This window comes from Canis aureus, chromosome 16 (assembly GCF_053574225.1).
Source record: "Canis aureus isolate CA01 chromosome 16, VMU_Caureus_v.1.0, whole genome shotgun sequence".
NCBI lineage: Eukaryota > Metazoa > Chordata > Mammalia > Carnivora > Canidae > Canis > Canis aureus.
This window is the reverse complement of record NC_135626.1, coordinates 11,672,727-11,697,846: the sequence shown is the minus strand read 5'-3', so window position 1 is coordinate 11,697,846 and position 25,120 is coordinate 11,672,727. Positions and strand designations below refer to the sequence as shown.

At 55.4% G+C, this 25,120-nt stretch overlaps 1 protein-coding gene across 2 annotated transcripts; it reads left to right on the top strand.

Annotated features, from left to right (window-relative positions):
* The first annotated feature begins 2,634 nt into the window (after positions 1-2,634).
* On the top strand, positions 2,635-23,174 carry UBAC1 (UBA domain containing 1). Of its 2 annotated transcripts, none has more exons than XM_077851356.1 (10): positions 2,635-2,846; positions 7,224-7,344; positions 8,499-8,572; positions 12,263-12,370; positions 13,443-13,545; positions 13,812-13,920; positions 14,546-14,786; positions 17,649-17,735; positions 18,354-18,492; positions 22,557-23,174. In XM_077851356.1, the coding sequence occupies exons 1-10, from the start codon at positions 2,709-2,711 to the stop codon at positions 22,670-22,672; spliced, it is 1,236 nt and encodes a 411-aa protein (XP_077707482.1). In that variant the 5' UTR covers positions 2,635-2,708; the 3' UTR covers positions 22,673-23,174. The 2 variants fall into 2 exon arrangements, with proteins under 2 accessions (XP_077707482.1, XP_077707480.1); XM_077851354.1 differs by lacking the exon at positions 2,635-2,846 and adding an exon at positions 3,550-3,744.
* The last annotated feature ends 1,946 nt before the right edge of the window (positions 23,175-25,120 follow it).

The window sequence follows — 25,120 nt, the reverse complement described above, 5'->3', positions numbered from 1 at the left end:
GCAGCTGTGGGCTGCTCCTCAAAGCTGGGAGGTGAGTCCTCCCTCTGCGTGTCCACACATGTCCCAATCCTCACCTAGAAGGGGACATGGAGGCCCGAAGAGGAAGGAAGCATGGAGGCCTCTCGGGACAGCATGGCCCCTCACTGTGCCTTGTGTGGGGGGAAGCCCCTGTCCCAGGTCCTCGACCTCGGGGTGGGGAGTCTGGTGCCCTACCCTGCATTTCTGGGAGAGGGATTATTGTTTACTGGCTGCTTCTTTAGGTCACTCTCCCTGGACAGTGGTCTAGCGGTGGGCGGGGGGCTCCTGAGATGGGTCAGCCAGCAGAAGGTGGGCGGTGCACAGAGAGCTGAGGGCAGGCCCCCACGAGGCACAGCCAGGATGGTCTTCCTGGAGGAAGAGGAGACCCTGAGTCCTGGGGCTGGGGCTGGGCTCCCACAGGCAGCGGGACCAGGAGTCAGCAGGTAGGCAAGGCGACTCCACGGTCAAGGCCTGGCTTGGCCCATTCAGCTGATCAAGGTACGACAACCCGCTTTTCGAGTCAGGCAGTTTAACAGAAGGACCCGGGGCCCTCATCCCACACGTCAGAGGGTGGCTCTGGAGCTACAGCGGCCTGGGATGCCCACGGACGGGCTGGACCCCAGTACCCAGGAGCCCCCTCCAGACAGTGGCCCGGCAGCTCCGGAGTCTCAGCCCTGCTGCCGCTCCTCCTCTACGTGAAGGGGGGCAGGGTGAGCACCACTGAGTCAAGCTCCGATGCGCTGAAGGCTGCCCCTCCTGGTCTCCAGCCGGCCCTGCCCCTGGACTTCAGCCCTGTGCCTTTAGCCGCCTTCAGGCCCAGTCCCCTGGGACTCCCTACACATCCAGGGCACCTTCTGTCCCTCCCTCAGGCAGTGGTCCTGCTGTGCACCTTGTCGCCCACACTGGGGACCCTCATGGCATCCTGGATTCTGCTGTCACCTACAGCTGCAGCTGCCCGCCATTAGGTGCATTTCCAAGCTGGGCTACCTTCTCAGGACTATGAGCCATCGTCCCCATTGCTCCCACCATCCACGCTGTCCTTGTCATCCCCACTGTCCCCACCATCCCTGCAGTTCCCACCGTCCTCACTGTCCTCAGTCCTCGTCGCCCCTACTATCCTCACTTTGCATCACTTTTGGAAGGACACAGGAGCTTCCTGGCTTCCTCCCACAGCCAGTCTGGCTCCTCCCTGCCCCCACCAGAGTCCCTACCATCCATGCTGCAGTTCTCACAGCCTCTGATGAGGTCCACTTGCTGTGTCCTGACCCCACCGGGCGCCCCCAGCTTCCTTCCCTCCCCTGGCCACCGCCTTGTCCCAGCTGAGCTGAGATACTGTGTCTTCCTTTCCACACCCTCACTCCTCTCCTCGTCCTCAACGCTCCTAGATCACCGGGTCCCATAAGCTCCCCTGTTGCCCCGTCCTTTCTGGCTCTGCTTGCCCAGGTGTTCTTCTGTCCTGTAAGACCATGTCTGCGTAGCTGGCAGCTCTTCCACCCCAGTGCTAGGATGCCTCTCCCTGGGGCCGACCGACCGAATTCCTGTCTCTGGCCTTAATTACTCCTGTGTGCCTGGCGGGTAGTGGAGGGTCTGACTCATGGGGCGATTACTAAACACTGGACTGGACAGTCGAGATTCAGACACTGTCAGAATGATCCTGGGGGGCAGTGGGGCACGTGCACAAAGCAGCATGGGGACAGTAAACACCCAAAGGGGACGGACTTCCAGCCCCTTGAGCTGGGCCGGGGTGTCTCTGCTGGTAAAGGATTTTTGGATGGAGGATGAAAGGAGTGAGCGGCTGCAGATCAAGCACCTGGTCAGGTCTGGCCCCAGGGGCGCTTCCAGACCTGTCAACCTCACAGGAAGCACGTGCAGAGCTCCCCGCTCCCCCCGCCCACCCCCGCCCAGGCCCAGGTGCCGCAGTGCCCCGAGTGACCGCTGGAGCCTCTGGCGCGGGAGGTTCGGGCAAGGTGGGTGGGGGGAACCCGCCTGGCTCACAAGTCCCCCGGTGCTGCTGCCCCGGGGCTAGCGGACAACCCGGAGACATTGCTCCAGAGCATGCTGTCCCAAAGAGGCGCGGTAGCTGCCACGTGTGCGATTGAAACGTTTCCCGTAGGCAGTTCTGTGAGCAGTAAGCAGCAGCAGGGAGCTCAATTTCAATACTCCTTACCGATCCCCGTACACCCAGGCAGTTATTTCAAGATATAATCAATATAAAGACAACATCGAGCATTTGTCATCGCCTCGAACTCTTGGAGATCTGCCGCGTATCTCACACTTGGAGCCCGTCTCCGAACGGACCTCCAAACCCAAGGGCCCGCGTGCCAGCGGACCGAGCAGGGGCGGGATGGAGGCGCAGCAAGAGAACTACAGCTCCCGCCGTGCCCCCGGGCTCTCCCTGTGACGCATTCCGGCGCGGCGGCGGGTGCGCCGAGGCCGCCGGAGAACCACATCTCCCGGCATGCTCCGTTCGCGCTGTGACGCACTTCCGGCGCGGCGAAGGCAGCGCGCCCCCGGCAGCCCGGCGGCGGGAGCCAGGCTACCGCTCGGCCCGCGGCAAGTGTCGGGCGGCTGGCCTAGGGGAGCCGGGGCGGGGCGGCGGCGGCCAGCGGGGGAGCGCGCGGGCGGCCTGGCCCCGCCCCGGTGACCTTCACGGCCCGGGCGGCGGGCGCAGGCCCGGCGGCGGCGGCGCGATGTTCGTGCAGGAGGAGAAGATCTTCGCGGGCAAGGTGCTGCGGCTGCACATCTGCGCGTCCGACGGCGCCGAGTGGCTGGAGGAGGCGACCGAGGACACGTCGGTGGAGAAGCTCAAGGAGCGCTGCCTCAAGCACGTAAGGCCGCGCGGCGGCCCCAGGCCGGCCCCTCCGCCCCCCGCCCCCTCCACACGCGCTCCCGGGTCGTGAGCTCCTGCAGCAGCCTGAGGGGTGGGGCAGGCCGGGAAACTGAGGCAGGGGCCGCGAAGGCGCCGCGCGGGCCAGCCTCGTGGCCCTCCAGCAGCTGCGCCGGCCGGCCCTGGGGGCGAGGCCCTGGAGGGCGGGGGATGGGCGCCCGGGGCGCAGAGAGGGGCCTGTCCGCTCAGGCCGGCCGTCCGGGGCTGCCCGCTGGCCTGCTGTCGGGGCCGGGGCCGGGGCCGGGGCCGGGGCCGGGGCGGGCCGCTCGCTCGGCCTCTCGGGGGCGGCCACCGAGCGGGGCGCACTGGCCGGGGCCTGCCCGCTGCCTGGGAGGCCGCGGCCTTTCAGGGTTTATTCGTGGGGAAGGCGCCTCGTTCGGGTAGCTCCGTGGGTTGCTCACTTTTGGAGCTAGTTCCTTGGCTTCATCTCCGGAAACTTTTCAGCCGGGGCGGGGAAGTGGCCCTTGGGACTCTGGCTCCCGAAGGGAACTGCACCTGGCGCGATGCAGTGTTCTTGTCAGCCTTTTAGTGCGGGTTCCACATGCTGAGTTTGATATTTATACGGCTGACAGGTGTTTTGTTAAAGGAAGCGTCTGCTCCAAGGGTGAACTCCAGGTTACGGTAGTAACTACCCACGGAGATCGTTGGGGCCGTTGAGTATGGTTCTGAGGAGTCGTTGTGTAACCGTCCACTGCAGGCCAAAGAGCGTTCTGGTGGCCAGTGCAAGCCCCCTTCTGGAACGTGCTGGACATCAGGCAGCCGCCGCTGTCTTGGACTCACGTCAAGGAGGAGGGGGCTCTGGGCTCACACCCTCAGGCAGGCATGCAGTCCTGTCTTGTGTCAGTGCTTTCCTCAGGTCCAAAACCCCCAGGACAGCACCCAGCCAGCCGGCAGCGGACTCCCTGAGCGTCCAGGCTGTTGGGGGGACCTCTCTGAGCGTCCAGGCTGTTGGGGGCCTCCCGAGTGTCCTGGATGTTGGGGGCCTCCCTGAGCATCTAGGCTGTGAGGGGGCCTCCCTGAGCGTCCAGGCTGTTGGGGGCCTCCCTGAGCGTCCAGGCTGTGAGGAGGCCTCCCTGAGCGTCCAGGCTGTTGGGGGCCTCCCGAGTGTCCTGGATGTTGGGGGCCTCCCTGAGCATCTAGGCTGTGAGGGGGCCTCCCTGAGCGTCCAGGCTGTTGGGGGCCTCCCCGAGGGTCCAGGCTGTGAGGGGGACCTCCCTGAGCGTCCAGGCTGTTGGGGGCCTCCCGAGTGTCCTGGATGTTGGGGGCCTCCCTGAGTATCCAGGATGTTGGGGGCCTCCCTGAGCGTCCAGGCTGTGAGGGGGCCTCCCTGAGCGTCCAGGCTGTTGGGGGCCTCCCCGAGCGTCCAGGCTGTGAGGGGGCCTCCCTGAGCGTCCAGGCTGTTGGGGGCCTCCCTGAGCGTCCAGGCTGTTGCGGGCCTCCTTGAGCGTCCAGGCTGTTGGGGGCCTCCTTGAGCGTCCAGGCTGTTGGGGGCCTCCCTGAGCGTCCAGGCTGTTGGGGGCCTCTCTGAGCATCCAGGGTGTTGGGGGGCCTCCCCTAGTGTCCAGGCTGTTAGGGGGGCTCCCCGTGCATCCAGGCTGTTAGAGATACACACCGGTGCTGGTCTAGTGATGTACATTTAAACAAAACAAAACAAAACTGGAGTCCTGTGTCCCCTTCCTGTCTGGCCCATCAAGGACAGAAGCTCCTCGAGGGCCCTCGGGGCCTGTGTTTGCATGTCTAGAGCCAGGCTCCCTGCAGGCCCCAAACAAACGTGTGGATTAATGGAATACATGGAGATGGAGTGTCAGTCTGGGACTGCGTGGACATGGCCTGACACCTGCTGAGTCAGGGAGGGAGAAGTCAGGGGGTAAATTGGGATGGCATTTAGCTTAACTCACTCATTTACATAGCTATCATAATATTATTTTATGAAGGGGAGCAGGAAATGAGAACTGTTTGACTGATCCGCAGATGCTTGCTAATGAATTTCAGGAGCTCTTGGGGTTCATTAGGCAGCCAATTTGAATAAGATGCTAATTATTATGTACCTGATATTTATTATTCCAGTCGGGATTGAGGTGTGTCGTTTGGGATTTTTCTGGCACTCTCCTCCTTTAAATTGAGATTTTATTCCACTCTGCAGTCTTTCCAGGTGTGGAGGAGCGGCATAAATCACAGGACCCGAGAGCTGAGTTGTCAGCAAGTATTCCCACGTCTGTGCCTGTGCTTCTGTAGGCAGCCAGAATGCATTAGTTAGGAAAGAGAATTCTCAAGGTGTATACTTGAATGTCACCCTGGAAACCATCCCCTGTATGTCCCGCTACTGCCGGCAGTGAGGCTCACTGCGTGCCCGGGCTTCTGTTCCTCCTCCTTGCTTTGCCCTGGTGCATGCTCGAGCTGGCAGGAATTTTCCCTTCTTCCGCGAAGGGGACAGTGTGGATTTCTTCCGTACCCCCTCCACCCCATTTCCACGGTCCTCTGGGGAGTTTGTTGCTTTATTAATGAGTGGTATTATCTTTATAACTCTTAGAGACATGGATTGTCTCTGTTTATTTTCTCTTTTTGGGTATTATTTATTTTTAAAGATTTTATTTATTCATGAGAGACACACAGAGAGAGGCAGAGACACAGGCAGAGGGAAAAGCAGGCTCCATGCAGGGAGCCAGATGTGGGACTTGATCCCCGGACTCCAGGATCACGCCCTGGGACGAAGGCGGCACTTAACCACAGAGCCACCCAGGGATCCCCTCTTTTTGGGTTTTTATATAAATTGGGATCTTTCATGAAATTGCTGCTGTGTAACGTGGCACCTGTTAATATGGCCGTTCACATTTCTTAGATCATATGACAGTGTGTCTTTGGACGACACATGATATCAAGTGTGAGCGGAACCACCTCCTGGCTCTTCTGGGGAGGAAGCAGGTTCAGGAGGGGTCAGAGCCTCCCTGCCCTGGTGATGGGCTTTGTTGGGGCTGTTTCGCTGCCGTATTTTAGCATGCTCAGAGTGCTTCTGCTGAGAACAAAGACACAGAATGAAGTAATTGTGCACAGTATGGATGACTCATGCTTGCGTTGTGCTCCTGGCACGGTGTTGACATGCTTCAGAGTACAGTTTTTTTTTTTTTTCAGGAACCATATGAGGATTGTTTTGGAAAATTGTGTTTCATAGACTGTATTCTGAACTTGTCAAATCAACTAGCCTGCAAATTTCAGAATTAGAAGAAGCACACTGAGTAATTCTGGGAGCAGAGCCAGTGTTGAATTTAAGACGATTGATGATTTGCGGGGGGGCGGGGGGAGGCGGTGTCTGCTGTCATAAAAGGTAGGGAGTGCACCTTCCTGTGGCCTGGATTCCACCTTTGCCCCCTGCAGCCCTGCTAGGTTATGGGGATATGTGGCAACCTTCACGGTCCAGGTGTTGCTGCAAACCCCTCCAGCCTGGACATCAGCATCCCCCACCCCGGAGCCACATTCTGGGGTTTCTGGGCCCTGGCCAGTGAGCTGTAACCACATGCTAGTCAGCCCCCTTGGACTCCCAGGAGGGGCCCTGCCAGCAGCACCTGCAGCTGGCATCCGGGTCTGTGTGGCAGTCGCTTGGGGAGCCAAGGGCTGATTGAAGGCCAGTTGTTCTGCTCATGGGCTTGTGCAGGTGTTGAAGTGCTCAGGCCCCTGTTTCTGGCTCTCTGTGGACTAGCTTCTCTCAGCCCCTTTGTGTATTGGCAAGAGAGAAAAAGTGGACAGATCATACTTAAGATCTTTCGGTGTTCAGGGAACAGTGGACCTGCTGTTTTCATTTTATAATGAGTCTCTAGATCTCTCTAGACTAAGGAGGCGATTCAGGTTGCCACTAATTACCAGCAGGGTATTTTATGTCAAGCTGTGAACCTATTTCAGGAGTACTTAGTGGGTTGGTGGACAGATCGCTGCCCTAGGGGATCAGGTGTTGTGGTATTTTGTTTGGCTTTCTCCATTCATAGGAATTCTCTGACTCCATTTGTGTTTTATTTATTTTTTAAATATTTATTTGAGAGAGAGAGAGAGAGAGAGAGAGAGAGAGGGCATGAGCAGGGAGGAGGAGCAGAGGGAGAAGCAGGCTTCCCGGTGAGCAGGGGCTCAATCTCAGGACCTTGTGATCACGACCTGAGCCAAGGCAGGTGCTTAACTGACTGAGCCAACCAGATGCCCCTCATCTGTGCTTTAATTTTTTAGCTGGTAACCAGTAAATGCCTAATGTGGCTTGGGGTGCCAGGTCCTAATATCATTAGTGTGATGATTTATTTTCTATCGTGAAATATATGATTTTTTTTTTCCCTACCAGTGTGCCCATGGGAGCTTAGAAGACCCCAAAAGTGTGACCCATCACAAATTGATACATGCTGCTTCAGAGAGGGTGCTGAATGATGCCAAAACAATCTTGGAAGAGAACATCCAAGACCAAGGTAGGGGCCTCACAGGGCAGTGGTGGTAGCCATGGTGCCGCTGGGAGCAGGGGACTGAGAGGCAGAGGTGCCCTTGGCGTCCAAGTGTGTGCTCCAAGCTGGGGCCAAGCGGGGAAACTGGGTCAGCTAAAATGGTTTTATTCTTCTTTCGTTAAAACAAAGTACGCATTATGGGCTGTTTGTGAAAAACAGCACAAACCGAAATTGGACAAGCAGCATCCATCTGAGAAACCAGATGTGAACTTTATTTTTAATTCTGTTTCAGAGCAAAACCAAGGCCTCCAGAGCTGCTGCAGGCTTTATTTTGGGTTGAAAAGTACAATTATGGCAATTGTTTCAGATGTCCTAGGAAGATACTCTTATTCTGTGCACATCCATTTAGTTGCTTAGAGTTTGTGCCTGGAGGTATTTGGGGGAGAAACCTTTGGTTTTCTCTGTGTCATTCAAAGGATGATTTTAATTCTGGGATTCTCTTAAATCTCTTTTGAAAATATTGTCTACAGGCTTCCATCGAGCATGGAGGTCAGCCCATAGTCAGGTGGGAGCTGGTCAACCTTGCACACATGTCCTTGCCACACACCGGGTATTCAGCTCTGAGGGTTGAGACCAACTCTCCAACCTCAGGAAACTGAGGCCATTGAAATGAGGACATTTTGCAAGATTTCCACCAGTTCTTGGCACAGTTATCAGGGCTGTGCTGTGTGAGCCTACTGGGCCACACCTCTATGGGTCACCTCTATGACCCAAGGCAGGTTCTTGCCGCGCCCCGGAACCTATACATGAGTAGGGACGTGCGGGCAGGAAAGCAGGGAAGCAGGGCTTATGTGAGCCCTGGTGTAGGCATTGGGGTGGGAGGAGTGCTCTGCTCCTCTGTCCTTGGGTCTTCTTGCAGCCATTCTTTTTTTTTTTTTTCTTAAAGATTTTATTTATTCATGTGAGACACACAGAGAGAGGCAGAGACACAGGCAGAAGGAGAGAAGCAGGCTCCCTTTGGGTAGCCCAATGTGGGACTTGATCCCAGGACTCTGGGATCATGACCTGAGCCGAAGGCAGATGCTCAACCACTGAGCCACCCAGATGCCCCCTCTCCTGCCCATTCTGCTGTCTTCTGGATGAAAACAATAAGCAGCCTGATAAATGTGTTTTTTTTCTAGATGTCTTATTGTTGATAAAGAAGCGTGCACCAACTCCGCTTCCTAAGATGGCTGACGTCTCAGCAGAAGAGAAGGTAAGTTTCAGAGTTTGGAGCTGAGAGTCTTTGTTAGTCTCCCACACTCTAGCCTGTGAGAAAGACACGTTCTGGGTACGAGTTGTTCCTAGATCCAGCAGGGCCCACAGTCCCTACCACGGGGGCTTCCCATGGTGGCCGAGCCCCTCCTGGTTGCTGGTCATGTGGCCAGCACATGGGGGATCCCCCATGCTGTGCTCCTCAGGCTGTCACACCTGCCCCTGTTCCGTCCCTCCTCTCATCGGGCGAGGCCTGCACCCACAGGACAGGGAGGGGGTGGTGGGTGGCACTGAAGGCCCCTCCTGGGAGTGCAGGTGCGTGCATACCTGCTCCCAGGGGCAAAGCAGTGCTGTTTTAAAGGAGCAGCCACACTAATTTCACAGTTTTCCTTTGCTTCTCTCAGGGGGTAGAGTTTCTTATTCATGCTTTGAAATGCTGGGGAGAGTGCTCAGCCTGGAGAAAGCAAGCCAGACTTCTTGTGGGCCCCTGGCTTCTGGCAGGGTGAACTATCTGAGGGCCTCCTCTGGGGCAGGCGTGCAGGAGGAGGCCTTCAGCTTCGCTTGCCCCTCTTATCTGTGGCCACGCCTGGTCAGCAGGCTCACCCCATCTCTAGGAGACAGATCTGGGCCTGCCCCTGCCCCACCCAGAGAACTGCCCATGCAGACTGCAGCTCCCAGGTTACGGTGTTGGCCACGGGTAACCAGTGTAGATGATGACATTCCCACTGCCCCAGCAGCTCCAGGTGCCTCACAGCCCATGTGGACCTCACTTGGCAGGTCACCTTTTATGTGCATGTATTTGCAGAATGAAACATTGTAAGATGTTAATGTCTATTTTTGTAAATTAATATTAATTTTAAGTGAAAATAACAGACATTTATGAAGTCAAATAACATATCTCAATAAAAGCATCTTCCTCCCTCCTGTGTCAAGCACCCTAAAGGCGACCTCTGGTAGCTCTTTCGACCATTCCTTCAGGAATTCTCTTCCTGATTTCCAAACCACACCCAGAATTGGCTATTTCTTAGAATATCAGTTTTAGATTCCCTGGCTCCTTGATGTTCGGAGAGTTAGATCTGAACACTGGTTGACTATCTAGGGTTTCCCCCCATGGTAGCATGCATGCCCTGTTTTCTATCAGGAGTGAGGAGTACTGAGTGAGGGGTACTGAGGGTATCTGTCCTTTCTCATACAACTTCGTTTCCCCTGGAGTCGATGAATGCCTTGTCCTTTGGTTTTCTACAGGCTTATCACTAATTTTTTCAAGTTATTTGCCAGGATTAATAAATCCTTCTGAGAGCACGGTCACGTGTATGAGGCCGTCTGCCAGTCCCTGCCATCCTGGAGACCTCCCCCCAGCTCCTTATGGCCACATCTCTCTGCCTCAGTTGCCTCCAGGCCTGTCTTGCAGCCTGGGCCTTCCCACCTCACTCCTGTGTTAGAGCTTCTGAGTCTCTTGTATCTGTGCACTTCCTGTTGCCACCTGTCACGTTACCACAGATGCATCAGCCTCAGACCGCACGCAGCTCCTAGGTCTATAGGTCAGCCATTGGGATGGGCTCAGTTGGGCCCTACGCTTAGGCTCTGGGGTTCAAATCCAGGTGCGGCTAAACTGTGTTCCTCCATGGAGGCTCTGGGGAGGGGTCCGTGTTGCATTCCTTCAGGCGGTTGGCAGTTGCTACTGCCAAGGGTCCCAGGTCCCGTTGCCTTGCTCTGTCAGCCGAGGCACTTTCAGCACATGGTCCCCTGCATCTGCAGAGCCAACAACAGAATTTCTCATGTGTTGAATCTCTAGTCAGAAAAAGCCCTGTCCTTTCTCATGGCTTGCTTGCTTGCTTAGGTCAAGCCTACCAAGGAGGGTCATTTCCTTAAAGTTGGCTGTGCCACAGCATGACCTTACCCCCAGGGTGCAGCTGTCCTGCTCATGGGTTCTGGGATTGTGCAAGTGTGATGGCAGGACTTAGGGCCATCTTTGAATTCTGCCTGCAGAATCTAGTACCTTGCTGTTGACTTGTTCCCTTGGTCTGGTGCAGCCTGGCTTCTAGCATCTAGAAAGGGAAGGGAATCTTGAGGCCGTGCACTGCAGCACTGAGTGGCTGTCGGTGAGCACCAGCTGTGTGTGTGCACATGGGAGTGAGGTGTCCATGTGGCTGGTGCTGGTCAGCCCTGACTCATCTTTTGTGTGTGCTCTGCCCCCCTTCCTCCCTCCCTCCAGGGTCTTCCAGCATCTTGGGGATTTCATGATTTCCATGGATGTAGGTCTTTCCCCTCTGCTGTGCCTGGCACGTGGAGTCTGGAGAGGTGTGTTTTTATTCTGGAGGTTTTTCTGGATTGTTTTTGGAGAATGTTCTCTCTACGTGTTCTCTTCCCTCTTTCTGGAGTTCCTGTTGGATGCCGGACCTGCCTTCAGGGAGGTTTCCCGGACATTATCCTCTAACTATGCTCTGGACTGTTATCTGGCTGAGATATTTTACATTTCCCAGTGGGGACTTGTCCTCCAATGATGGTAGCATCCTGCTGTGGTCCTCTGAAGGTTTTCTGCTGTGAAATCTTTTTTTTTTTTCTTTCTTTTCTTTTTTTTTTTTTTTTGGAAATCCTTTTCCTTCTCTCTTTCACGCTTCTTTATTTTTCCCGTTCTCATTTTAGTCTCTGTCTCTCGTGTTGCAGGCTTTCCCACATACCTGGCTCTCTTTGGCAGCTTTTTTAATAGGAGGCATGGGGGGCTCACTAGCTGCTCAGTGGGACATGCCTGCCGCTGGGCTTCCCTGTGGGGCAGACCCAGCCTCTGCTCCCCCCCTCCTCACAGTGGTGTGTCTCCTGCCCAGTGTCCTTGAAGCCGGCAGTGGCCGGGCCGGGGGCGGGGGGGGGGGGAAGGGGGGTGGTGGTGCTGGGTCTTGTCAAGGATTAACCTGGTGCCTCCTTTTCCTGCAGCAGAGCCCAGGCTCCCATCTCCCCAAATCTGCTCCCCCTGGGTGGCTGCTGGCTGCACAGGGTGATGATGGAGTGCTGTTTTTGGCTCCAGCTGCTCACTGCCAACCTGGCACGCTTTCTTCGGGCTCTGGTGTCAGCCTGGAGTTGGCCTGGCCTTGTTCCTGGTTGGGCTTCTGCTCTGTGGTCTTTGCTAACCACCCCCCCTCCCCTTTCTGTTTTCTATCTTGGAAGAATGGTCTCCATCTCCCATCCTCTTGACCGTCTAACATGGATGTGCTGTTGTGGCAGGGTTTCCGGGAGCAGCTGGGGTGAGTGTGCATTCCTGCTCCCCTGTACAGCCCAGCTCATGTGGGACAGTCTCTCTGTAGCCACAGGGACCGTGTCTGTCTTCTCTGCTGCCCTGCCACCCTCTGGTTATGACAGGCATGAATTGTGTCTCCAGTGAACATGTCTTCTGTCCCCAGAGGTGTGCACAGAACCTGCAGGGACCCTCTGCTGCCCACGGAGAGTGATTCTTTCCATATTCGTTTCTGACTTTATTTTTTTTTTAAGATTTTATTTATTAGACAGAGGGAGAGAGCACACAGCAGGGGGAGCGGCAGAGGGAGAGGAAGTGCCAGGCTCTCTGCTGAGCAGGGAGCCCGATGCAGGACTTGATCCCAGGACCCAGAGATCACGACCTGAGCTAAAGGCAGACTCTCCACCAACAGAGCCCCTCAGGTGCCCCCATTTCTGACTTTCTAATTACTTTTCTGTGTAGAAAAAACAAGACCAGAAAGCCCCAGATAGAGATGCTATCTTCCGAGCAACTGCCAACTTGCCATCCTACAACATGGACCGGGCTGAGGTCCAGACCAACATCAGAGACGTGAGTGCTTGTTGTGGCCGCACTGCATGCTCATTACACCTGCTTGGGGCCACACAGGCTCTTGATGGTACTTGGGGAAGTGGGAGGAAAGGGCTGACAGGAGCTCTGTGTACATTTTTGTAACTTCTCTATAAACCTAGAATTATCTCAAAACAAAAAATTTAAAAAGACATCGGAAGGCAGAACTGAAAAGACAGATCCTACTGGGAGAATATCAGAATTTTGCTCTAATTTTGGCAAAATCTTATAGATAGAATCTGGACTTTGGGTCCAGATTTTGGATTTTTGGATTTTGGATTGGAAAGTTCTAAGTTAAAAAAGCAGAGTGTGTCCAGTATCCTGTGGACTGGCCCAGAACTTGGGGTACATCCACATTGTGCAGGACTGGGACAGCGTGGCTACCTAATCTGAGAGGGCCACCCCGAGCACTGCTCTTAGCAGCAAAGAGTTCCTTATTGACCAGGGCGTCCAGCTCTGAAACTCATCCCTGGTTCACATGTGGCTTTGCCCCATGCAGTGTCTCACATCGTATCAGAATCCTGTGTGCGGGGAAGAGGAGCGGCTAACCAGTCTTGCCCATGGGACCGGGGGACCAGTCCATAGGGGTTTCTGATTGCATTCCCAGCAGCCTTCTTCCTTGTTAGGGGCCAGTTAGCTGCAGCCGACGCTGCTGTGCCAGCCAGCCTCTGGCCAGGTGAGATTTGGAGGCCCGGGTCTGGGAAGCCCATCCAATCAGGTTGATCTCTTTTGCTTATGTAGCAGGCTGGCACTTTCTGTGCTGGGCTAAGGCCTGAGCAATGTCTCCAGATGTTTCTCGGTGTTGCCAGCTAAGAAGGCATGTGCACAGCCCATTTGTGCCAGCGAGGCCTTTCCTCCCCGCCAGGCGCAGAGCTCTCCTGCCGCTCTGTGGTCTCACTTCCTTCTTTCTCTGTTGGTCTCCACATTCTGGAACCAATAGTGGCATAGTTTGGACTCACAGATATGGAGCTGTAGGGCCCAGGAGTGTGATTATACACCTAGGTAGGTCTCTTGGGCACTTGGAGAAGGAAGAGCCTTTTTTCTTTCCCTGCAGTTCCAGACAGAACTCCGGAGAATCCTGGTGTCTCTCATTGAGGTGGCTCAGAAGTTGTTAGCGCTGAACCCAGATGCCGTTGAATTGTTCAAGAAGGCAAATGGTACGAGCAGGCTCCAGGTTGACTGGGTCCTGTGTCCAGACTCCACTGCTTGCCTGGCCTCAGAGGCTGTATCAGTGGCCCACGGGCCCAGCGTCAGTCCTTTCTGTGGATGTGGACTCCTGTTCAGCATGCCGGGTGAAGGTTCTGTGTAGATTTGCTGAAGTTTAGGGAGTTTGGCACACAGGTGGGGTCCTTGGGCTCCATGGTGGGGGGGTAGCCCTCACGCTGGCCTGGCCCTCACAGGTGGCCCTGTCTCTTGCCCTCAGCGATGCTGGACGAGGAGGAGGATGGGAGAGTGGACGAGGCCGCCCTGCGGCAACTCACGGAGATGGGCTTCCCGGAGAGCAGGGCCGCCAAGGCCCTCCGGCTGAATCAGTACGTCTGGGCCACTTCCTCCCCTTGGTGCTGATGCTTGGCAGCCCCCCCAGGATGACGTCCTTGGTCTCCTACTTTTAGATTGAACCATTTTTAATAGAGACTTTAAACATACGTCCCAGAAGTAGCTGGGACATCTCGAAGTGTCTTAAGACAGTGGAGACGGACTGGCCTTTGCTCGAAATGTGCTGGGGGCAGGCTGTCCTGTGGGTCCTCCCTGGGCTGTCATGTGCAAGCACCATGTTGAAGCCTGTGCCTGGCAGGGACGTGGTGGCTGAAGGTGTGTGCAATGTCCCCCTCAGCAGCCTCTCGTGCTTGCCTGGCCGAAGCCACTTGCTTCTGCATCTGCACTTATACCCAACATAAGTGACTTCTGACCCAGAAGACGGTCCATGCGCTGTGCTGCTCTTTGCCATGGAGCTAGGCCCTTAACATATACCTCACAGGCGGGTTCCCCATGCTCTGACCAGGGTCTTGGGGCGGTTTGGGGCAGGGCCTGGAGCTTCAGACCCTTCTGTACTGAGATTCTCACGATGAGGGGCACCAGAGAGGCTGTCCCTGGGGCTGTCAGGGAGGCCCTCTAACCGGCTGGGGGTGCTGGAAGGAGTCTCCCGTTGCCTTTCAGCATGTCGGTACCTCAGGCCATGGAGTGGTTAATAGAGCACGCGGAAGACCCGACCATTGACTCGCCTCTTCCGGGCCAGGCCTCACCGGGAGGGGCGCGGGCTGAGGCCGCTCCTGAGGCCGCTCCCGAGGCTGCCCCCGAGGCTGCAGGGACTAGCACGGAAGATGAGGAGCCCAGAGATGAGCTAACGGAGATCTTCAAGAAGATCCGGAGGAAAAGGGAGTTTCGACCTGATGCTCGGGTATGTGTTCTGCAGCCCTGGGGCAGCCGGGTGGGGTTGTGGTTTCTCTGTGGCGCTACACCAAGTGGAAGGAGCTAGAACCAGCCCTGGCCCTGGAGAGAGTAAAGCTGGGTGAGGGGCTTACAGACTGGCCCACATTCAGTTTTAAGTTGTCCTCACAGATCCAGGTGGCTGTTTTTCCTCCGAATAATTGGCTGACATATTTGTCATCTCCTGAAAACTCCTAGTAGGATGCCGGCCACATTGCCACTGTTGGCGAGCCGTGGGCATGGGTGGGGACACCCCTAGAGATCGGGAGATAGGGTGCACAGGATTGCCTGTGCGTGGGGAGGCTGGTCAGGCTCTGGCCATCTGGTGACCGTGGTGTCTGCAGCATCCGGGGACCTGGGGTTGGCCAGCTCTGGCTGTGTTTGGGTGGCTGACATTGCTGTACCATATCTGGTTGCCCCTTTTCCATTACTTCACTCCTGATGCTTCCGTGGCTGCGTGTTCTCCACTGTTCTGTTCTTCTCCTAGGCTCCTGGTTTCCTCTTCGATGTTTTCTCTGTTCTGAGCCTGCGGTTTTCTTTCAGGTTATAGATCAGTGAGCTCTAGGCGTTAGACCTGAGTCCACCCAGTCTTGTGATTCTGCTTGGGGCACAGTGCTGTCAGAGTGGCTCACTGTAGACTTGTGTTTCTGTGGGAATCCCATGTGGCTGGGCTGTGGGATGCCTGCTGTGGGTGATTCTGAGGCCGTTTCCATGGGCTGAGTGGCATGTCCCTCTGGGGCCAGGTTTCCCATTAATCACACAGGCAGGACTCCTAGGCCACACGCGTAGTATAAGCCATGGCTTTGGGGTTGGCGCTTCCCTGCACAGGGGCCAGTGCTCCTCTAGCTCCTCTTCCCTCTGGGGGTGTACACCCTTGGCAGGGTCCTGCTTCTGAGCTCCAGGTCCTCATCTCATAGGGACCCAAGGCCCACATCCTGTCTGGGTGTGGCCGCTAGACCCCAGCCCGTAGGCCCTGCTGGTGGCAGCTGCTCCCTCCCAGGGCACACCATTTGTCAGGCCAGGTTGCTGTTCCTTGCTCTCTGGTGAGCTCAGCAGTGCCATCTGGAAGTGTCCTGCTTAGCGGTACCTGCTGGGTCCTGGGCTTCCCAACTGAGGGTGCTCCCATGTCGTCATCAGCCCTGTCACCACCTCGGTGGTGTCCATGTGCTCTCTTCGCAGACATGCACTCAGGCCGGGCCTTACACCGTGGCCTCTTTGTGGTACAGGTTCTGTGACGATTGTTATGAAAGGCTGTTGAGGCTGGGCCAGTGTGGCACACTCTCCCACCCTTTGGTCCTACACCGTTGGAGAGAAGAGTCCATAAGGACTGGAGTGTTAGTGTGGCTCCCGGGAAGCCTGGATCGGAGAGCAGGGCTTGCACTTGAGACAACAGACTTTGCTGTTATCCCCACCCCCAACACCTGCACCCGCATGCCAGTGCCTGCTGTGGGCAGGCAGCGAAGTGCAGTGGGCAGGGCAGTGAGTGCGCAGACTCCTGGCAGGATAGTGCGGGTGCATCCTTGCGGTCACTGTGCAGAAGTCCTGGGGCATCGCTTCCCCAGGCTGAGGTAGAAGTGAGTGACACGAGAGGCTAGTTTTTACTGATGTTCATGGAAAGACCACCCTATCCTTGGATTTAGTGGGAGGTTCTGGACTTTTTCTGTGACTTAGAGGTCAGGCTCTGGTGTGGTGGGTCCTCCCGACATTCATGGGTGGAGCCCCCAGCCCTGGGGTTACGAGCCGGTTCAGGAAAGCACGTGACATGGGTCGTAGTAGAAATGCTGCCTTGTGAGCTCACCGAACCCCATTTGGGTCCAGTGAAGCGTCTGTCCTCACTGCCACCTGCCGCTGACTTCCTTCCTGCCGAGTGCTCCTTGGGACGTCCAGTTCAGGCTGAGCAGGGCCGCAGGGGTGTGGGCCCGGGGGCTCTGCGGGTCACTGCCAGCACTGACCCCTAGGCGCCTCAAAGAAGTAGAGCAGTTCAGCAGGCAGGCAGGAAGAAAACAGGCACCTTGCTCAAGAGCATGATTTGATCTTTAAAGAGTTAACTTGATGAAATCTTTTTTTTTTTTTTTTTTTCAAGAGGAACCCTTTTAAAGATTATATAAGTCAAGAGTAGGGGTGCCTGTCTGGGTGGCTCAGGCAATTAAGCATTTCCCTTCAGCTCAGGATCTTGGGATCGAGTCCTGCATGGGGCTCCCTGCTCAGCAAAGAGTCAGCTTCTCCCCCTCCCCTTGCCCCTTCCCCACTTGTACTCATTCTTTCTCAAGTGAATAATAAAAAGATTAAAAAAATAAAGAGTAAGGTAAGGTGAAGGATGTATCACCTTATATGATTTTTGTCCTGAAGATGTACGTTTCCCCCACCCCCAAAACATTGAACATTGGGTCATTCCTCCCTCCAAGAATCATTACATGTTCATTATGCTCAGGTGTTCATACCTTTCCTTCTGGGTCACGAGACCGTCCACAACGAGCTCACATGTGGTTGTGGAGACCGTGTTGTCCAAACATGGGAACCAACCTCAAAGGTTCTGATGTTGGTGTGACCTGCCCGTGGCACATTGGTAAGCGAGCATCTGAGCGTGGGTCTGGCTGCATGGATGCGGCCAGGCCCTGGCTATGTCCCTCTGCTGCTCAGGAGACTCAAAGCAATTTGGTGCAGCTGTAGGGGAGCAGAACTGGGTGACAGGATGTCCTGTGCTGACCTCTCAGCCCCCTACTGGGATGTTGCGGTGTGCAGGATGCGCCTGGCTCCAAAGCTGTGCTGCTCCAGGGTGTGCAGGGCGTTCTCAGCCAGCACAGCCCTGAGTGCTCTGTGGCTTCTCCTTCAGGCTGTCATTTCCCTGATGGAGATGGGCTTCGATGAGAAGGAAGTGATAGACGCCCTCAGAGTGAACAACAACCAGCAGAATGCCGCCGTGAGTACCAGGCCACAGTCCGTGCGCCCGTGAGGCTCTCCTCCCTCGCCAGCATGACCTGCACCAGGATAGTCTGTGTGTTTGGCTCTTTTCTCACATGGCCCATTGGTTTGCTTTTCAAGTGAAACAAGGACAGATGGTCCAATGGTATCAAATGTTTTATAAGTCCTTTGTCTTTCTAAGAAAGTCCATGTTCGGTGGGCTAGTGTGTGATGTGTTTACGGACTTGGTTGAACTACCCCGAAGACAGATCCCATTCCATGGACACATGCCCTGCGGATGGACAGCTGCCCAGGAGGGTGTGGTGGTGGGCTGCGGGGTGCTGCACCACGGGGACACGGCGCCACAGCTGGGCCTCCACTGGCTGCGGGCTTCCTGGGGATGCAGCCTGGGGCTTCCAAGCATTTCTTCACTCTCCTTCTGATACTCTGGATGGGTTCTACCTCACCCGCGTTCAGTGAGCAGCGAGAAGTCAGCCGCTTGCCTGAACCGTGTAGCCGGGGTCTGCTAGATGGGTGTCACTCCTCCCTGATGTCCACATCCCTAGTCTGGGCCCCACCCCAGGAGCAGCCCTGGAGACTGGGGCTGTGACTCAGTGTGTGGCTCTTGCGTTTGCAGTGTGAGTGGCTGCTGGGAGACCGGAAACCCTCCCCCGAGGAGCTGGACAAAGGCATCGACCCTGATAGCCCTCTCTTTCAAGCCATCCTGGATAACCCGGTGGTGCAGCTGGGCCTGACCAACCCGAAAACATTACTAGGTACATGGGGTTCCCCAGGGGCAGGCCCCATGGCCGTCACTGAGTGATGGCTCCTCCGCCCAGTGGGGTTACCGCCACCATCCGTGACTCCTGCCTGAGTCACCGTGGGGTGACTGGCTCTGCCCGCACTGTGGCGGCCTCCGGCTCCGGACGAGCTCTGGAACCAGAGTGGCTGGTCCAGGTCTGGGAGGGTGTGGGTGGCCCGCAGCAGGCCAGCATGGTGTGGGCGGCAGGTGTTTGCTTGCTCTTCCTGTTGGGAGGGATTTCTTTGGCCCCACATGGTCTTGAAACAACATGTCTACAGAAGTGTGAATGATTTTTGTAACTTTTGTAACAGTAAGACTGATGGTAGCTACCTTCACCTTCCAAAGGTGGTATTAAAGCCTGGAGCGTTCCCGGCCCTGCTGGTCTTCCGGGCGCCTGCCCTGCTGTGCTGCTGTCCCCACAGCCTAGGGAGCGAGCCTTGTCGTTGTTTGGGCTCCTGGGAGCTGCTGCCCCTCATATCTGTCCCCTGAGCCCTGTTACCTCGTGCTTCCCATGATGTGTGTCCGCTGCATGTGTGGCGGTACCCGTGTCGGGGCATGCCACTTTGGTGCTCTGCTGTCCCCGGGCTGTGCCTGTGGGGCAGGCATGTGCAGGTGGGGCTGCAGGGATGCACTAGGCCTGCAGCCACCTGCGTAGCCCCCGTGGCTCCCTAGGGTGCCTGTTGAGGGCGCCTGCCTCCCAGGTCGGCACAAGTGTTTGCAAGCTCAGCCCTGCCCCTTCCGGAAGCTTCAGCTACACCAGGACCTCAGCTCTGAAAGGCCTCTTTTGGTCTCTTTTTCTTTGGATTACTTTTGTTAGTTATCACGTGTGCCGGATGCTGATCCTTTGTCAGTTTATTTGTGTTCTGAATATCATTTTCCCATTTCTGGTGTTTTGCTGACTCACTGTGATATGTCTTAATGTAGCTGAAAGTGTGACGTGTTTCATTGGTGATGTGAATCCACCTGAGAATACCCTCGAAGCCCAAGGCGAGGAACACATCCTCCTTTGTTTCTAGAAGTGTCGTCCCTTTTGCTTTCCTCATCGATGTCGATAGCCTACCCAGGAGTGTGTGTAGTGCAGGATAGGGAGCCAGCCTTTCTCTTGGTCCGCAGGTTCCAGGCTTTGGTGGCGCGCGCGCGCGCGTGTGTGTGTGTGTGTGTGTGTGTGTGTGTGTATCTACCTTCTCTTTGCGGGGTGCGTGGGCCCCTCACTCGGCACCCCACTCTTCTGTTGCCTGGGGGCCCGACAGGGGCAAGAAACATTCTGCCTTGGGTAGGTCCACAGCCTCTTCTGAAGGGTTTTCCATTAGTGTTTGCCCAAGGCCACTCTCTGCTGTTGGCTTTCTTGTCTTTTCTGCAAGACATGCTTGGTTAGGTGGAGGGAGTGCCATCACGAAGACATGCATTTTTACTGAATGACTTTCCCCATTTTCTGGATGGCCTAGTGGTGTCACATTTGCACACGTGGAGACTTTTCCTCACATTTCTGAAATGAGGCAGGCAGGGCACGTGCCAACCAGGCAGCGCCTGGTGGGGCTCTGGCCCACGGAGGCGCTGGGGGCCACGGATCTTGGGCTGGGGCACTCTGCCTGCCCCCCACCATGTGGGGCTCAGCTTTGTGCACACACCTTTCTGATGGGGGTGTTGAAGGTGAGCTTTATCCCTCAGATGAAACAGAATGGTCGGCATAGGTGACCTGGGCCGCGGAGGGAGTGCAGAAGCCAGCCCATCTCCAACGGCCCCATCCCGTTGCCAGTTTCCTTTGGATGGTGTGGCCTGTGCACTTCCCACTGTATTCCACTTTCTGCTGGGACATCACCTGGGATGTGTTCTCCTGGCCTGGCTGTTTGTTTTTGAGGTTTATTCATCTTAGAGAGACGCTGAGTGTGTGTGTGTGTGAGGAGGGGCAGAGGGAGAGGGAGAGTCCCAGGCAGACTCCCCGCTGAGCCAGGTTCCATCCCATGACCCCGAGGTCCTGACCAGAGCCACAGACTGTGCCCCCGGTGCCCCTCGGCCTTGCTGTTCCAAACAGGAGAGTTTAGTGGGTGCAGGTCTTTTACCCTGTATGGAGGCCATGGGTCGTGAAGCACACGCTCTCCCCCCGACTCAAGGCACCCGGGTCACTTTTCCTCTGGTGGCCTTGGGCCGAGCACTGTGACTGCCCTCTGTGTGCTTCCTGCTTCGGGCACAGCTGGCCTCCCTGAGGACATGCCCCCCACCTGCTCTGAGCACTGGCCTCCCCTCCCTCCCCCTATCACCTGCACTGCTTGTGCTGGCTGCTGGCATCTTGTCCCCATGCAGCCTTGCACGTCTGCTGCCTGCTTCGGACGCGAACTCAATCCTATGGCTCCTCGTGTGTCAACACCTGTCCTTCGTCACATGTGCAAACTATTTGCCCTTCGGTTCTTTCTGAAATTCACAAGTTTAAGTCCTGCAGAAGATTGTCCTCCCCCAGATAGACACCCTCCCATGTGGCATTTCACGGGCAGCCACTTCAGGTTCTGTTTGGCCCTTTCCTCCTAGAGCCGCTCCCTTTATGCCAGGAGGAGATGGACATGTGCCTTGTCCTCACTGAGCCCCCACGCTACCCAGACCTGCCGTTCTCCCTAGTTCTTCTGGGGTCTCTGACTGCTATTTATACCTGGTTTTTGGAGGGTTTTGATCAGGATATACCCAGTGATTGTTTTAAGGGCTGGGAGAGCTGTCAGTCCTATATGAGGAGTCCCTCTTTCTTGCTAAGCCACCATCCCAGGTGACCCCACAGAGCTGCTGAGGCCCGAACACACAGGGCATCTGGGCTGTGGTGGCTCTGGGCGGGCTCCGTGCTTGCTGCTGGGCAGGGGTTGCTGGAGGACGGACTTCCCAGCTGCCCCAGCCCTGTGTCCGGGGAACTCACCAGGCTGGGGCTTGAGTTGTAGAACGTTTTGCTAGGAGATACCAGTGTTTCCAGAGGAAGCGGTTTTGTACAACTGTGTAGACAGGGATCCCTGGGTGGCGCAGCGGTTTGGCGCCTGCCTTTGGCCCAGGGCGCGATCCTGAAGACCCGGGATCGAATCCCACGTCGGGCTCCCAGTGCATGGAGCCTGCTTCTCCCTCTGCCTATGTCTCTGCCTTTCTCTCTCTCTCTGTGACTATCATAAATAAATAAAAATTAAAAAAAAAAAAAAACTGTGTAGACAATTTGTTTTCATGTTGTGAACTGCTCAGTTACATTTTTATCTTTTGTTTTATTATTTATTAAGATTTTACTTTTAAGTCGTCTCTATGCCAGGTGTGGGGGTCAGACTTATGACCCCAGGATCGCGTTTCGCCTGCTCCAACGACTGAGCCGGCCAGGTGCCCCTCAGTTATGTTATGTTATGTTATGTTATGTTATGTTATGTTATGTTATGTTATGTTATTTATTTATTTATTTATAATTTTTTTTTTTAAGATTTTATTTATTTATTCATGAGAGACACAGAGAGAGGGGCAGAGACACAGGCAGAGGGAGAAGCAGGCTCCATGCAGGGAGCCTGATGTGGGACTCGATATTGGGACTCGGGGGGCATGCCTTGAGCCAAAGGCAGATGCTCAACTGCTGCACCACCGAGGCGCCCCTTGTTATGTTTTTTAAAGTTATTTCCTTAAAACTGAACATTCTGGTTTTCCCAGGCAGATATTGTTAAATTTGCAGCAATGTCTTTCTGTCTTTTCTGCGTCTGGTGATTTTGCCAGGGTGGGATTGGAAGCGGAATTACTGACTCATAGGCTGTGACTATTTTTAAGATTGCTGATAGCCGTTGCCAAATCGCTTTCCAGAATTGGTGTGCCAGCGAGCACACAGGCCACCACCACGTGCTCAGGGTGGGGGACACGGTCTTCTGACTGCGGGTGCGCTGCTGTGCCAGCAGATCAGTGCTGCTGGGGGGTCGTTGAGGGATTTCTCCGTGGTCCCTGGTGACGTGAGGCTCGCCCTCTTAGGAAGGAGCCATCGCTGCCGGCTTCCTGTGTGTGGGGAGCTGTCTGTTAGCCGACCTTGCTCTGTTTTCCTCACAGCATTTGAAGACATGCTTGAAAACCCCCTGAACAGCACCCAGTGGATGAATGACCCAGAGACGGGGCCGGTCATGCTACAGATCTCCAGGATCTTCCAGACCCTGAACCGCACATAGGTGGGGTGGCTGCTCCGCTGTGCTGCCCTAGCACCTGTCCCAGGAGTTGGGGACGGATCCAGACAAGGAGTCCTCTTCCTGTCCCCCAGCCTGTCGCAGAAGAACATGGAGACCCCTGGGTGCTGTGGGCTGAGTGGGGGGCAGGGTGGGGCTGGAGGGGCCTCGCTTGCTAGACCTCGCCCTCCATGCTGCCCTGGGTTGTCAGGGCACAGGGGCTCTTCTCACGCTTTGATCTTCTGCTTAAAAACTTGTGTGATGGCAGTGTGCACGGCCGCATCCAACCTCTGACAGTGTTTACAGACGTGGTGGCCGCTCCAGGAGGGGTCACCTCCCTCCACAGTGTCCCTCTGGGCTCTGGAAACGCTCCTTGACCCAACCCGTAGGCGCTGCTTGTTACTTGGAAGAAGGCATGTTTCAACCCAAAGTGTTAAGGTCCGTACTAACTTAAGTAGAGGAACTCACAGATGGTTTTTCTTTAATAAATAAATCCCCTTTTTCCTATTGTCTGTCTTAGTATTATTTTAGTGCCAGAGAAGAACCCATTTGCGTTCTTGATACTTGCCACTCTCCCTGGGCACATTGGCTGTTGTGCACACCCAGTCTGTGGGCAGAGACCACGTTCCGAGCTGAGGGGGCTTGGGAGTGGTGGGTCAGGAGAGCGCCCCCAGGCCTCCCTAGTGGAACCGGGGTGCCAGCGGGGTGGCCTCTACCATCATTTCCTCTTTAAACATTACTTGTGGGGCGCCAGAGTGGCCCAGTCGGTTGAGCTCTGGCTCCTGATTTTGTCTCAGGTCATGATCTCATGGGTCATGATCTCGGGGTCCCAGGATGGAGCCCTGCCATCCCACATCATCGGCTCCACGCTCAGTGGGAAGTCTGCCTGAATTCTCTCTCCCCCTGCCTCCTCCCACTTAGGTTCTCTTGGGCTCTTGCTTTAAAATAATAAGTAAATCTTTAAAAAAAAGAAAAACGTTACTTGTGTTGCAAAAATGAGAAAATGGGTTACAGCTTTCCTTTTTTTTTTTTCCAACTCTGCTTGTTATTTGTTGCTTGAAGAAGTTCTTAGAGGCTTTCCTGAACTTCCCTCCTGAAGTAGCCCCACCTACCTGTGCCAGAGGTAGACATGCTTGAAAAACCCCTGAACAGCACCCAGTGGGTGGCACTGGGTATGCTCAGCTGTCGCCTCATGGGCAAGTGCAAGTTGGGGGCCACCTTACTGCAGGGAGCCTTGGCTCAGCTCCTTCCCCTGTTAGCTCAGCACAGTGTGTTAAGGAAATGTTTCTTTCCATTGATCTGGGTTTTTTTCATTGTTCTTTAGATTCAGACTTAAAACTTCTGGATGGAAATAATAAAAGTAATTGTTAGAGGTCATGAATCTCACGTCTTCTGAGCCTCATGTTAAGACCATCTCAATGGTTCCTGAAGCTGTAAATGGTCCAGAGCACCAGAGATCTGCTTTGCACTCTTACTAGGGTTAGTGTTGTGTCCTTTTTTTTTTTTTTTTAAATATATATAAGATTTTATATTACTTGTTCATGAGAGACACAGAGTGAGGTAGAGACACAGGCAGAGGGAGAAGCAGGCTTCCTGCAGGGAGCCCAATGTGGGACTCAATCCCAGGACCCCAGGGTTACGCCTTGAGCTGAAGGCAGATGCTCAACTGCTGAGCCACTCAGGTGTCCGTAGTGTCGTGTCTTTAGAATAGCCACCTGCAAATGGTTCTTAGGCTTTGTGTCCTTGTTTTTCTTTGCTGCTCTGCCTTGTGGAACTGCTCCAGTAACAGCTAGGGGCTGGCTGGGGGCCCAGCTCTCTGTGCCCCTGATGCTTGCAGCCCAGCATGAAACACTGTGTTTCTCAGACTCCCCAGAGAAGCCAGGTTCCTGGTCAGGAACTGACCTGTGGCAGCTTCACTGGGGCGTCAGGCTCAGCAGGTGCACCTTTTCCATCCACTGTCAGGGAGATTCTTTAGTGTGGAAAGTGCATCAGTACTTGGCTTAGAGTGTGTCCTCCGACCACCAGAACAGCCCTGGCCTGAGTTCTGGCTAAAGAAATCTTGTACCCTTCATAGCTGGATGACCAGCCCCCCTCCAGGCACAATTCCTGTGTTGCTTATTGTAGGTGGTTTCAGGTCGGGTGGCAGCTGGGCATTTGGTGCCATCTCCTGGGTGGCTGGGGGCTCTGGCTCCCATGAGGTTTCCCTCCCTGCTAGGGGCCCTGTGCTGTGGACCCCCCGGGCGGTGGTCCTTTGGGGGTATGTGTGGACGGCTGTACCCCTTGGGATTGATTAGGACCTGCGCTGAAGCTGGCGTCCAGGGCCTGCCCCATTCACCCACAGGACATCATGGCATGTCACTAGCACGTCTGCGGGGTATTGAGGTGTTTTGTGCAGACCCAGGGCTGGCTCAGTGGAGTGGCCTTTCCATCTTCACGGGAGCCTCACATGGTCTT

Coding starts and splice junctions, on each gene's coding strand:
- UBAC1 (XM_077851354.1), top strand. CDS start 3,565: ATGGTTCTGAGGAGTCGTTGTGTAACCGTCCACTGCAGGCCAAAGAGC. Junction 13,921..14,545: donor AAGGCCCTCCGGCTGAATCA/GTACGTCTGGGC, acceptor GTTGCCTTTCAG/CATGTCGGTACCTCAGGCCA. Junction 18,493..22,556: donor CAACCCGAAAACATTACTAG/GTACATGGGGTT, acceptor TTTTCCTCACAG/CATTTGAAGACATGCTTGAA.